The sequence below is a fragment of the Lactuca sativa genome, chromosome 8 (genome assembly GCF_002870075.4).
Source record: "Lactuca sativa cultivar Salinas chromosome 8, Lsat_Salinas_v11, whole genome shotgun sequence".
Classification (NCBI taxonomy): domain Eukaryota; kingdom Viridiplantae; phylum Streptophyta; class Magnoliopsida; order Asterales; family Asteraceae; genus Lactuca; species Lactuca sativa.
Genome location: NC_056630.2, coordinates 30,038,081 through 30,053,687, shown reverse-complemented (window position 1 = coordinate 30,053,687; position 15,607 = coordinate 30,038,081). Strand labels below are relative to the sequence as shown.

At 34.3% G+C, this 15,607-nt stretch overlaps 1 protein-coding gene and 1 long non-coding RNA gene across 2 annotated transcripts; both read right to left on the bottom strand.

Annotated features, from left to right (window-relative positions):
* Positions 1-3,751: 3,751 nt before the first annotated feature.
* Positions 3,752-10,465, bottom strand: LOC111911114 (ras-related protein RABA6b). The gene is made up of 2 exons (XM_023906897.3): positions 10,130-10,465; positions 3,752-4,333 (listed from the first exon to the last, which is right to left on the bottom strand). Exons 1-2 carry the CDS (start codon positions 10,348-10,350, stop codon positions 3,895-3,897), a joined length of 660 nt encoding a protein of 219 aa, XP_023762665.1. The 5' UTR covers positions 10,351-10,465; the 3' UTR covers positions 3,752-3,894.
* Positions 10,466-13,463: 2,998 nt separating this feature from the next.
* On the bottom strand, positions 13,464-14,405 carry LOC111911102 (uncharacterized). The gene is made up of 3 exons (XR_008225699.1): positions 14,267-14,405; positions 13,729-14,169; positions 13,464-13,642 (listed from the first exon to the last, which is right to left on the bottom strand). It is a non-coding gene; the product is annotated as an uncharacterized LOC111911102 (long non-coding RNA).
* Positions 14,406-15,607: the final 1,202 nt, after the last annotated feature.

Here is a 15,607-nt window from a genome sequence, read left to right as displayed (position 1 = left end):
ATGATATTCCACTACATCTTGGATAATGATAAGAAGTTAGAATTGTGAAATATGCATCATTAGAATAGTGTCCAGTGGATCTATTCACAATGGAAGAACCAAAAAGAGGCATAGTATGCATGTTCATAACTTAGTCATGATAGATATTATCTAATTCAAATGGTTATTTGATTACTCGAAACATTATACAATGAATAAATTTGTGATTACTATGGTGATTAAATAATAAAAATTATTTATATTCAGTAAGTTTGAAACCACAATTAATTAATTTACTAATGTTTTTCACTTTGCATGTTTACTTCCATGAGTAATTTTAATATTATTCAAAATTTCACAGTCACTCATATTTTTGTAAGTAAGTAATGATTTAAGATTGTCATGAGTTGATTGTAAATTGTCGATTGAGGTTAAGACATTGCAATTGGAATTGCTACAATATTCATGAATACTTTGAAAATAGAGATTATAAGTATTGAATAAACCCACACTTAGAGATTAGTTCGTGGATTTTATCACGAGTAATTATAAGACGATAATATTTACTATTCTTAAGCGATGATATATAGTTCATAGTTTACGAATCATTTGTGCATTGGTTTACCCAAACGAATCTCGTAACTAGGTGTTATAAAGAGTAAATTCATGCATGATTTGGTTAGTAAATTGTATGACTATATAGTCAAAGAAATTCATTCCTTTTGCCTTAACAGGGAAAACGATATCTTTTGTCCCCTCGATGATTTGTTTTTGACATTTAAAGTGCTTGGCCAAGCCTAGACTAAATTGATATGTTCAATTAGTAGTCTGAATTCAGTTGTCATAAATCTGGAAATCGAGAAACAGAATCTTGGACTATGAGATTGATTCTAATTCATGTCTCATGTCCATACAATATCTTGTAGAACAGAGGAATAGTTGATCACTTATCTTAGGGCCAATGTTTGATTTGAATGGTATTTTCTTGTAATTAGAAGCAAAGTCCTTTTTAGGTTGGCCTCCTAACTAGAACTATATTAGAATGACATTTATAGAGAGATGGTGATTTATTAGATTATTATATGATTAATAAATTGTAAGACTCCAACTCTCAAAGAAATTTACAATTTTCAAAATCAACCATTAATCAACATTGTTTACAAAAAGAGACATTGTTTCAAAAGCATTATTTCAAATCAGAGTTTTCCCAAGACCCAATAACATAAAACATGATGTTGTGTACGATCACACCTTTTCTTTCCCATAATCCTAAGAAGTACCTGAAACGATAAACTAAAAACTATAAGCCAAAGCATAGTGAGTTCCCCTAAAGTACCAACACACATATACATATAACAACATATATTGGGTCCACAACTAAAAGACTGGATTACCCCTGAGCCCACAGTATGAGTCTGGCATGTCTATCGGGTCCTCAGCTCATATTTATATTGTTCCCAAACCCACATCATAAGTCTGGCTTGCCCTCGGGACTACGACTTATGTTTGGATTGCTCTCGGGTTTGTTGGCTACCGCACAAAGCAGTACAACCTAAACTCAACCATACTATGTCGGCATATGCATAACAGATAGACATATACCAACAAACAGATAAACATGCAGATCTTAATAGATCACTACAGCATAGCAACATCCTATAACAGGATACATATTATGTTGGGTCAGCATTGGTGCCTTCGACCCGCAAGTATAGTGAGGAAAACTCACCTCTCAATCAGAATGCAAGTTGAATATATCTTTGTTCCAAAAAAATCGGCTCAACGATCACCTAACCAAAACCAAGGACCTAATCTCAATTAACAGCTCAAAATACCTAAAATACACTTGGTCAAAACCGGTCAAAATCAGCAAAATCCATCGAGTCAACACAACCGAGTCAAGTAAGGCCTTGTACGCGGGGCGTACTCGTGGTCTGAGGCATCGAGTCTTAACCTGCGTACGCACAACGTAGCATTCAGTACACCCAGCGTACATATAGGTTTCCTTCTTAATCACTTAAGATCTTAATACTTCAACTTTTCACGTCTAAATGCAGATCCAAGGCCAAATACCACTGAGAGTCATACAGTTTCCAACTTTATGACTTTGCATGCCAATTAAGTGCTTAATACAAACAATCCCAACTTCATAACACTCAAAGACCTTCTAGAGCATGCATGGGGAAGAACTAAGCATCAAGATCTCAATTTTATAACACAAAAGGATGACTTATTTGATCAAGAGCATGACATGCTCAAGAATAACAAAGGTTGGGACCAAAAATGCCCTGAATGAAGGAATATCCAGATCTATAAGAAAAGTTGATCAAGTTAGGAGCTTTTTACCTCTTTAAGGTTTCTAGCAAGGTGAGAATCCCATATCCAAACTCCTTCCAAGCTCCAATGTCTTTCTACCACCTTCTTCTTCTTCAAGAACACCACCAAAACACAAATGAGCTCAAGGTGCACTCTTCACACTTAGGGTTAGCTAGAGAGACGATTTTTAGGTGGAGGCTGATGAGGGTGAAGTTCTTGGGGCCAAAAAATGTTTAAATAAGGTCCAAACCCTAAATTTTATGGTTTGAAACCCTCGCACGTACGCCCTACGTACGCGATGTATGGCCAACGTACAAAGCTCTCGTATATATTCCTTATGTACGAAGCGTACGCCCAACGTACTAAACCCCAGCCAAAATTACCAAAATGCCACTATGGGCCATTTTGCAATCCTTCTCATGCACAGGTGCACTCTTCATACATAGGGTTAAAATCGAAATTACCTCATAATTACCTCATCATCGGGATGTTACATAAACTAGTTGAAAATTGTGAAGAAATTATTTGTTAATATATTATATGATTAATATATTAATTGGAAATAGAAATTTTGATTTATTAATTTATTATGATTAATAAATTAATATGAAGTCAATTAGAATTAATTAATTATTACTCAGAATAATCTGAAAATAATGCGGGGTTAATTGAAATTAATTACAAGTCCAAGAGTTGAATTTGTCATTGTTCATAATTAAGTAAGGAAAGAAAATTCTAGAACTCATACAGGGGTGAACGAAATTATGAGGGTTTCTAAGGTTTCTAGAAGCCTCCTGGTTGTAAATAAGGAGAAGATTTGAATTGTGATTAAATCTATTATTTAATCATTCAAATATTGTTTTGTCCCTGAATTACCTAAACTATAAATAGGACCCCTTGGGTCCTCAAATTCGTTCATACTCTTCCATGAAGGATTCGCTTGCCGAAAGTCTCCTCTCTCCTTTCTCCTCTTGTCTTCTAGTTCTAGGGTTTGGGTGTGAGTCATTAGAGACAACATCATTTTGGTGCTAAGCTTTCCAAGAACTACACTACAAAGAGATTAAAGTGATTTGCTTCCTACAACAAATCAAGAGGTATGTAACTCTACACTTTGTAATTTTGAATTATACTAGGGTTATACTATGTTTAGTTGTTCATTGTATGTTGCTATCAAGGTGTATGACATAGATCTTTTATAGGATTTATATACCCTATTAAGTGTTAATTGTTTTCCACATTTTACTATTATGTTTTCTATAAAACTCACCAGTACTAACCGCACCATGCGATATGAGTACATACATGGGTCAGAGAGAGAGAGAGAGAGAGAGAGAGAGAGAGAGAGAGAGAGAGAGAGAGAGTATATATATATATATATATATATATATATATATATATATATATAAATCATAATGAGTTTTCCAAGATTGCTTCAATGGTTAGACAACAAAGAATATTATAAACCAACATGATTTTTTTGGTTTTTTAACGATATTTTCTATTAACATAATCATTCATCTTTTTACTAATTCATAAATTTCAATTCATTTTTAACGTCATGTATGACCTTGAAGGTCAAAATGAACAAAGTAGTTTTTCCTAACTTGTACAACAACTTGTTTGTTTAGTGGCAGTCACTTCATCAACAACATAGATTATTTCTTTTCTAGCATCAACAACTTTCTTCGTTGCGTCATTTTCCTTGGCTTCAAGGCTTTTTTGACTTGCAATTTCGAAGATTTTTGTGATCATTTGGAGAAATGCATCTTCTACATTCAAATTCTCTTTTGCAGATGTTTCAAGAAAGCATAAATCCTCTAGCTGTGCAAGACTTTGACCTTCTTCTGCTTCAACTTCTCTTGAGTCAACCAAATCGGATTTATTTCCAATAAGAACAATAACCATATCACGATTTCCATATTCTCTAAGCTCATGTAACCATTTCTTCAAGTTCTTGAAAGTTCCCCTTCGTGTAATGTCATAGACCAGCATAGCACCTAATGCTCCACGATAGTATGAGCTTGTTATTGCCCTGAATCTACAATGAAGACAATTATAATCTGTTAACTATTTTTACTAATTTTATATACAATTAAAATACGTTATAGATTAGATTAATAATGTTGGAACCATAAAGCATATTAATTTTTTGAAATATAGCTGTATATAAATTTACAATTTATTAATGGCTAACTCCCTAAGTGTGAAAAAATACAATATACCAACGGTTTTTTCATCAACGGCTAAATAACAATATAATAAATTAATGATATTGCGAGGTAAAGGTAGGTACGTTGTTCATGGATAAGTTTGTCTGATTCGATCAAGTAAATTAAAATAGATTTCGATTTTCAAAACATGGATCTAAATAGTTCAAAATAAATTCAAATCCGATCTGATTCAAAAAAAAAAATTAAAATTTAGTTGGATCGGTTTTTAAAATGAAATACATTTTAAAAATATATAACCTAAATACAAGTCAACTCTATAAAAATATGTAAAAAAACATTTTAATTATGAATTATAATTGATAAACAACTATTATGAAAAATAGATTATAGTTTAATATTTCATTGACAAAAAACTTTTGATAATAAGTACATATTAATGTATTATACTTGATGAAAGTTTCTAATAATTAACAAAACAATTTAATAAATTTATAAATGATTAAATATATATATTAAAAATAAATAATAAGATGTTATTCAGTTTTTTTAGACTATTCGATTCTTATTTTATAAACCAAAACTAATCTAAAATCCAAAATAATAATTAAATTTAGCTCAATTCAAAAATCTGAATATTTAAACCAAATAGTCTAATCCGAATTGTGAAATAGTGAGCAGAAGAAAGTTTAACAAAGCAATATATTGATATGTTCATGTAAGTGTCTACATAGGATACGAGCATCCAATCATCCATCACGTGCGTACCAATCACGTCTATAGGATGAATTTGATGTAATGGATATATATATATATATATATATATATATATATATATATATATATATATATATATATATATATATATATATATATATATATATACTTCTAAAAAAATAATTGTAAAGGAGCGGTAGATTTAAGAGAAAAGTTGTCAAAAGATAGTTTATGACTTTTATTAATGCAACAAGAATTACAATTATTTTTCGTAAAAGTAATACTAGGAACTGTGGAGGATAAATGTTGTTGGACTTGAGAGTGTGGATGGCCAAGTCTGTGGTGCCATGAGATGCACGTATTGGAGAGAGCATAATGGCTATGCCGAACGACGACATCGCCACATTGTCGAAACCGGCCTCTCACTTCTCTCTCATGCGAAAATGCCACTAATTTTTTGGTCATTTGCAGTCACTACAGCCACCTATCTAATCAACCGATTACCTACAGCCACCCTTAAAAATGATTCTCCCTATTTTTGCCTCTTTCAAAAATTACCCAATTATGACAAACTTCGTAGCTTTAGTTGTCTTGCTTATCCTTGGTTACGGCCTTACTCCAAACACAAACTTGAACCCCGATCCAAGCCATGTATCGTTGTTAGCTATTCTTCCTCTCAAAGTGCTTATCACCTACTTGACCCACTCACAAACAAAATCCATACATCAAGACACGTTCACTTCGTTGAACACATATTTCCTTATTCCTCCCTCACACATGAAACTCCCACCCCACCACCTAATCCAGAAACTTGGCTTTAAGTTAACATCCTACCCATAAACCCTACTCCTCTTGTCACTACTCAACCTCAATCACCTCCACCTATTACTTCTTCTAGAAGCACTCGACCAAATCACAAACCCAACTCTCGTTACCGTAACAATGACTTTCTCTTATATCACTCTATTGCCCAACCATTTCCCGAGCCTCAAAACCTAACTCAGGCTCTTAAACAACCTCAATGGTGCCAAGCCATGCAAGCCGAACACGATACTTTAACCCGCAACAATACTTGGTCCTTTGTTCCTCCTGAATTTGCACCCAACATTGTTGGATGCAAATGGGTATTTCGAACAAAATTTGAATCCGATGGCACCATTGAACGCCTCAAGGCAAGACTTGTTGCTAAAGGCTTTCATCAACAACCCGGTCTTGACTACATTGAAACCTTTAGTCATGTAGTTAAACTGGCCTCCCTTCGACTCATCTTATCTCTTGCTACCTCTCAAAATTGGTGTCTACACCAATTAGACATCAATAATGCTTTCCTACAAGGCACCCTAACTGAAGACGTTTACATGTCTCAACCACCCGGATTCATTGATCCATCCTTTCCTACACATGTATGCAAACTAAATAAAGCCATATATGGTCTTCGCCATCGCGTGCTTGGTACAACGAACTGAAATCCTTTCTTCTCTCGAACGGATTTCAACCCACTATATCTGATTCGTCTCTCTTCGTTTAAAAATCACATTCCTCCATTATCTATATTCTTGTCTATGTTGATGATGTTATCATCATTGGACCCTCCTCCTCCACCGTTTTGTCTTTCATCACCTCACTCGCCAACCGCTTCTCTCTAAAAGATCTTGGCAATCTCTCATACTTTATTGGTGTTGAAGTTCTACCTCACACTAATGGTCTCTTCCTCTCCCAAGCTAAATACATCCTTGATATTCTTACAAAAGCCAACATGAATGATTGCAAACCTGCCTCAACACCATCGACATCATAATTCAATCTTAAAACCAATAAAGGCACTTCACTAACCAATCCTAAAGACTACCGATCCCTTGTTGGGGGTATATAGTACTTGCCCCTCACTCGCCCAGATATCGCATACACAGTTAACAAGCTCTCCCCGTTCATGCATTGCCCAACTGATCTCCATTGGGATGCCCTCAAACGCTTGTTACGATACCTTTACGGTAGCATTCATCATGGTCTACTTCTTCGAAGAAACTCTCCTCTACATCTACATGCATTTATTGACGCAGACTGGGCAGGTGATCAACAAACATATCGCAGCACCACGGGGTACATTGTTTATCTTGGATCCAATCCCGTAGCCTGGAGCTCCAAACGCCAACCAACCTTAGTCAGGTCCTTTACTGAAGCAGAATTTCGTGTCGTAGCCTCCACCACCACAGAAGCTCAATGGGTTGTCTCTCTACTTTCCGAACTCGGTTATCGCCCCACTATCACCCCAACTATTTTTTGTGATAACTTAAGTGTCACACACTATTCTGCAACCCCCGTTTTCCACTCGAGTATGAAACATTTAGCATTGAACTTCCATTTTGTCTGTGAAAAAGGTTCAAGAAGGCTCCATACGTGTCAACCACATCAAAGGTGATGATCAACTAGTTGATGCCCTCACAAAGCCACTTCTCAAGCAGCAATTTCACACCTTATTATCCAAGATTGGACTTGTCTTTCGATCGTCCATCTTGCGGGAGCATATTAACGATATGTTACCTTAATTACTTTTCATTATATCATTATTTGTATTTATATATTTACAAATTTAGTTGTACATAATACCAAGAGGAATAAGTCCATGTAGCTTGTTATATACCATCCGATTAAACAGGATCTGACTTGTATATGTACGTATTGTGCTATTCAATGAAATCTCAAGTTTTGGATATTCTTCTTATAGTTTGTTTAAAGAGATCAAAAAACTTACATATAAATAAATTTTTCAAGTTGAAATTTTCAACACTAACCTTACTCGTTTAATTTTCGTATCGTGTCGTATCAAACCGGTTGAAATATTTTACCCAAAATAATTTGTTTCGTGTTGAGTTTCATGCCGTGTCAGTTTTTGTCACTTCTAGGATTTACACCGGTGTTTGAGCTTCATGATGTCGTTTCATGGTCTTTTGGGTGTTATTGTTTTTCTCGAGTTTAAGAGATTTAATAGTTTTTTTTTTTTTTTTTTTTTTTTGATTTATGAGAACAAAGAAAAAAAATGAAGTGATGTAGATGATTTTTTTTTTAAACTTTTGAAATCAAATTAACAATTAAGTAAAACATGGTAATTTGTCCTTTTGATTTAAATGCATTATAAACTTTTATGATCAAAATAAAATTTTATAAAAGAAAGAGTTTCTCTAATTTTAGATACTACTACCTAAACATAGAAAATCTATGAAATCCAAATCAATTGTAAAATTCAAAATCCTATGATAGCAAGAATATAATCCAACGCCCTCATAGGAAAATCAAGTAGTGGCCCGTAAAAGACGTTTAAACAAAACAATTATAAGAGCATTTTATGGTTGGGAAGAAATTGATTTTATCGGCTGGATAAAAAATTTCAATCTATTGGGCTGGCAAAAAAAGATTATGGTGGCTGGAAACCCAATATGTAAAAGTTGAATAATTGATTTATTAGATTGGAAAAATAGAGCAAGCTAATGGGCCAAGGAAAACAATTTAAAGGGTAGATTAATGGTCCTAGAAATAACAACTTTTGGGGCTGGTGTAGAGATGCACAAATACCGGTTTTAAAAGAAATTGATTTTAAAAAAAATAAGGCTTTAAAAAAAACCAATAAAAGAGGTTGTTATAGGCTTAGGCTTTATTTGTCAAACTAGCTGATAAAGAAGTTTATGAATTAATAATGTTAGGTAAAAGGTAACTTATAAGTTAAATTGCAATGTAAAATGATATAGACGAGCATTTAGATATATAACTAAAAGAAAAAAAAAGATATAATTAACTATATATTTGGTATATTTTTTAAAAAGCTTCATAAGCTTCTCCAAAACTATCTAAAAATAGTTTATCAAAAGGTAGCTTATAAATTAGTTCATAAGCTAAAATAAACTATTTTAATGTTTTACAAAACAATAAATTATAATAAAGTAGTTGATTTTTCCGACCTTAAGAAAAAACTATAAGGTTGTTGGTACTGGGTCTTTATTTAAAAAAATGTTACTATGATAATAAATTGGCATTAAAAAAAGATTATTGGCCTTAGGAAGAAAAAGATAAGGGATGGCTATATGGGCTTAAGAAATCACGCATAGTTTAAAGTAATCACTGCTACTAGCGGCCAATGTTCCAGAAAAATGATCATATCCGCAAGAAACGTGATCTTGTGGCGGGTATATATATATATATATATATATATATATATATATATATATATATATATATATATATATATATATATATATATATATATATATATATATATATATATATATATATATATATATATGCTTCATACCACCATCTCAGGGCCACCACATTGATGTCAATGTTTTAAAAATCGGTTTGAACTGACCAGTCGAACCGGTTGGACCGGGAATCAGGGAAGGAAACGATTTAACTATCATCGGTTTTATGTCTATTTCTGAACCGGATCAAACCGAAAACCGATAACTATACCGGTTCAACTAAAAAACCAGTTTTTAAAACATTGATTAATGCCCAATGTTTTCATAACAAACCTACTCATCCTAGTTAAAACGTCAAACACACAAACCTACTCATCTCTTGTGTTGTGTACCCCTACATGTGAGTTCTATATATATTATTCTATGAGTCCTAATAAAACTCTAACCTCTAGGCTCTATTTTGTCTAAAGAACGCAACCTTAAACACTTTTCAACTGACAGTTTTCGGAGCATATTTAACAAGTTTTTTACTGTGTTCCGAATCTCACAAATTTTCTTGTTTATTATATAATCCGGCTCCACGATATGGATTCTTTTAAAAGTTTGTAAGTATTTATAAAGATCAATAAACTAAAAAATACTTCATATGTATTGCTATAATGATCTACTTCATATGTATTATAAGATGTATTATATCGCTTTGATGTTTAAACTAAATTTAGAAAAGCAAGAAATTAGGAAAGTGATCATATGCACCTTTCTTGCCCAGCAGTGTCCCATATTTGTGCTTTGGCCAACTTATCTCCAACCTTAATATTCCGATAAGCAAATTCAACCCCAATTGTTGGCTTAGAATCAAGATGAAACTCACCTTTAGAAAACCTTGACAGAAGATTTGATTTCCCTACGGCTGAATCCCCTACCAAAACCATTTTAAACAAGTAATCACACTCTTCATCAAGCAAACTATTACCCATCGATCAATCTTTTCCACTTGGGGATTAGAAGATTAAGAAGAAACTAAAGATGGTAGGAGAATACTATGAACCAGTTAAAGAGTTGTTAAGTGTCATAATACCACCAAACATTTGATAAAGACATGATGATTGTGGTTGTCGATCGTTACTTTGATTTTGTCAAAGGGCACGCTGTCTTAATCAATCATAGTTAGGCTTGGTGGGCCCCGTTCCTTCATCAAAGTTACAATATTTTATTTATAGATAACACTAGGTTATGTACTTTCTTATCGTTTTTATGATAATGATGAGTTTATTCGTTAATTTGTCGTCACGAGGTAATATAGTCAAACGTAATTGACAACCAATGGAATGTCTAACAGACTAAATAACAAAGATCATTAAATAGCATCCAATAGTATTACAACATCTGTTTTCATTAATTAAACGATATATAGGTGAGATAGGATAATATTAGTAAAGTTTAAAGTCCCTTTCTCTATGCTTAACAGTGAAGCATAAAATAAAGATGATCAATTAGTCATACAGCACCATCTTCTACTTTCCAGATTGCCAATTTTATTTTATCATTTGTTTCCAGATTGCCTATTTTATCATTTGTTTGTCATAGTAACACTATCTCGTGTTTATTTATCATATAATATGTGCAAGGAAACACATGAACATGGAGGGAGAAGATTGTACATTTATTATTTGATTTTTAATTCAGATAGTCGCCATCAATTTTGGTAAAATACATAGTTGAGACTTGAGAGTTAAAGACTTAACGTGATCTTTTAATGCTTTGATGCAAGGTTGTTAAAAACTTAAACTCATGATCTTGGTCGTAGGATGACGATCCAGTGATCCTAGGTATGAAAAACTATATGGATCGTATCTTAGGGTAGGATCGCAAGTAAGACCGTAGAATCAGGATCCGATCCGATTAATGTTTAGAAGTTTTTATAGGTTTTGAAAGGAAAACCAAATATTGGTCATATTTCTCATGTTTTGAACTTATAAATTAAAATTATGTTTTTTTTTGTGGGATCTTAAGATCACGATCCCGATCTTTTAAACTTGATGTGAATTATGAGCATTTGATTTGGGATGCAGAACTAAAGAACACACAAAGAACATGGTGATTTTGGTGTTTAAGAGATGTATTCGATCATGAAAGATGTTACAAAAAACTATACTACAAAATGGATAAAAAAGCCCGGTTAAAAACTTAAAAGAACCCGGTTTTCAACCGGGTTTTTTGTGAGGCGAATCCTATGTCAAAAAGGTCATAAAACCCGGTTAAAAAATCGGGACTTATTAATGTAAAATACCCGACAAAACTGCAAAAATGGTCCCTATGGTATGCATTTTTTTGGGGTTTTAGTCCAAACCTCGACTTTTTTGGATTGGTGGTTCTTTTGGGCTGGTTTCTATGCGTTTTTGGTCCCTCACGAAACTGAAAAGACTATTATGCCCTTAATGAATTTATTTTTCATTTTTCTTTCCCTTTTTAAAATTATTATTATTATTAAATATAAAAATGGGTCTCTCTCTCTCTCTCTCTCTCTCTCTCTCTCTCTCTCTCTCTCTCTCTCTCTCTCTCTCTCTCTCTCTCTCTCTCTCTCTCTCTCTTGGATACCACCAGCAAGGGAAGAAGAATTGGTGGTTGCCCCCACCTCTGCAACTCCCTTCCTCCTTCATTTTCTTTCCCGTCGATCAAATAGCCCAAGAACCACGATCGGTGGCGTTGATCACCGTGAACCACAATCAAACCCCACCAAACCTCATCCCACCTCCTACAATCTTCCTCTCGACGACCTGCTGCTCGGAAAACCATTGCTGTAGAGTTTCGACTACCACCGCCACCACCGGAGCCATTGCCCACGTTGCTTTTCATTCATGAAATTGACTATTTTCCGATCACCACCAACTCCTACTCCCTCCAGCCTCCTGCCGCCATAACCACCATCTCGCCTCCATCGTGCCGCCATTGATTTCTGCCCTCGTTACCACCTAACCCCACTGTAAGTTGCCCTCTCCACCATCGCAAGTTGTGATGAACGTCCTCTGGCTTCGATTGAACACAACCGGAATCGATTGCGATCGTTTTCCCCTTCATTCGAACTGCCCTCTCCACCATCGCAAGTTGTGATGAACGTCTTCAGTCTTCAGGGGGAGTTCAGTGACTAAGATCGACAGGTAAAACGATGGAGCAACAAGGGGTTGTTGCCTCGAACTCTCGTCGGAATTGACCATCACCCCTGACATTTCATAACAGGAAACGAAGGAGAAGACAGGCGAAGTAGAAGACGCAGCTGCCTCCTGTTCTTCTTCTTGATGGCAACAACAAAATTGAATGAAAAGAAAGGTGTTTGGAGCTGGTTTATATCATCAAAGCTTTGGATGTGAAGAAGGAGAAATGGGTTCAAGATTTGGGTTGTTGATTTCGGTTCTTATTTTCGTTTACAGCTTCCATTTTCATCAGAAAATGGTGGTTTCCAGGTTTGATCGGGGGAGAAAAACAATAGTCAAAGGTGGGTGAGAGAGAGAGAGAGAGAGAGATGTGGGCCCCAAATTAGGTAATTATTTTAATTTTCATTTAAATTAAATAGAAAAAGCATAAAAAATATATCAGAAGGGCATAATAGTCTTTTCAGTTTCGTGAGGGACCAAAAACGCATAGAAACCAGCCCAAAAGGACCACCAATCCAAAAAAGTCGAGGTTTGGACTAAAACCCCAAAAAAATGCATACCATAGGGACCATTTTTGCAATTTACTCAAAATACCTCAATTCCTACGTACAAAACCGGGTCCTTTCACACTAAACAGAAGCATTTCCGTGTAACCATGTAGCCCGGTTCTCCTGTGACAACCGGGTCCTAATATGCCAAAGTTTGTTTATTTTCAAACCTATCCATAGTGTATACAACCGGGTCTTTTAACTATTTTTATTTTTTTTATTAATATATTTTTTTTTTCTAAATCTATAAACTCAATACCTTTTACCGACAGAAATTACATCCCAAATGTATTAGCAATTTGTTTTTTTTTAAATACAATAGACTATAAAAAAAAACTTTTTTTTTTCTTCCCAAAATGCAAAAGAAAAAAAATCCAATCCATCTTTAATAATATGAGTCCAAAATATAAATGAATAGTAATATTAATAATCCAATACATTTATCTATTCCAAAATATATAGAATCTATCTAAAGCACTTGTTTCCATATAACAAACCTTTAGTTCATAATATTCTTGCGGTGATTCCTCGTTCAGATGTGGCATTTCAAACATAAATTCCAGGCTCTCCTGTAAATAGATATAATTATTTCATAATTCATAGTATACTAACAGAATTTTGTTATCACATTAACTGAAGAGATTTATGGGTTTACCTTTAGTTTGAAAAAAGTATATAAGCTCCAAACAGGCATAAAAGGTTGGTTATTAAGCGTACAAATATTATCCTCATAGAACCGGATACGCCTATCAAGGCTGTTTCTGAGATTTTGACTTCTAAGTCTCCCAAAAAAGTTGCTTCGGGTCCATGTAAATAAAATTTGCAGCACCTAGTGAACCAATAGCCATGAATTGAATTCATGGAAGTATGCAATGTTACAAAATGAAATTCATGATAGATTAATTAGTGGATGCAACTTTACCTTTCCCTTGTTCTTGAGTTGAAATCAAATTCAAGCTTTTCATAAACTTTGTGTGCCATCTCGTATGTTTCGTCATTATTGGGTGCAGATTCGGACACAAACATGCTGCCTCTTATCATTTTGCAAAGTTAATTTCAGACGTGGTTTTAGGATTGTCTTCAACTCGTTCTGATCCTATATTAAATCAAAACAGAGGATCGATGACTCAGGTAATCTAAACAGATTCCAAAAATTGATATGCATAAAGAATGAGTTTCAGATGAAATTATACCTCAATTTGATATGCCATTACGATTTTATGCCTTTTTTTTACAAGGCACACATATATCCTATTTTTTATATGGTATTTTATATTGAAAAAAATATTTCCTATGTTTAGTCGAAACTTATTTTGGTTCTATAAGTTTTGGACGTGTTGATCCAAAACATTCATTTTATTGATGTTTTGGTTTAAACCTTTTTGATAATTCTTAAAATGACTTATTTATCTTTTTAATTTTGTTTTTCCATTTTTTTGTGATAATTAATAAAAAAATAAATTCTCTCTCTCTCTCTCTCTCTCTCTCTCTCTCTCTCTCTCTCTCTCTCTCTCTCTCTCTCTCTCTCTCTCCACAAACCCATCTTATATATAGTGATCATCAGCGGCCGAAATATATGAACAACACCATCATAGTTGGAATTTATGAACGTCTCCACCACCATCGAAAGTTATGAATGTCGCCACGACGTTTGTCTAACCACCCCTATCGGTCAACACCACCCTCACCTCTTAGAAAAGTCTATGATCTTAAACTCTCGATTTTCCTGCAACAAACATGTGGTATGAGTCCTTCGTCGGAGGTGATGGTTTAGATTTATGTCATCACAACTGTAACGTTATCTCTCGACGTCAAAAGAAGGAAAACCCCTAGCTTTTCGGATGGTGGTGTCATTTCCAGACGGTGATGTCATCAAAGAAGGTTAGAGAGATAGATTTGAAGCGTTCCGACGGCACTATAACTCGATTTTAGTAGATATGTGGAGGGTTTTCATATCGACCGTGAGGGTTTCATATAAAAGGTGAAAGAAATATATTTGGAAAGGGTTTTCACGAAGCTAAGCAGTGACGATGAAACCCTAATCTAGTGAGAGAAGACGAAGGTCAAAGGTAATGGTAGGGAGTTGGAGCTATAGAGATGTTGGATGTTGGTGGTTGCCTTTTGATTTTTCGACATGTGGAGGTGGTGTTTTGATTTTCCGACATGTGGTGGCGGTGCCATGAAACGTCCTATTTTCACAAATAAATATTTCATTTTTAATTAGGGTAAAGCATGATTTTCATAAAATCAAAGTTAAGAAAAGTCATTTGTTCCTAAAATACAATTGGTTGAAAATCAGAGCAATGTAATAAATGTAGTCCAATACTGTTGATGATTGTATGATCACGCATTTACCTTCCCATGATCAATAATAGCACCTGAAAAACATTTAATCCGCAACTGTAAGCCAAAAGATTAATGAGTTCCCCCAAAATATCACACAACACAATCAACATATAATGTATGCACACATGAGCCTTCAGTCTGTTTGGCCCGCCTCACAAGGCCTACAAGATGCATGGATTGCTCTTCTG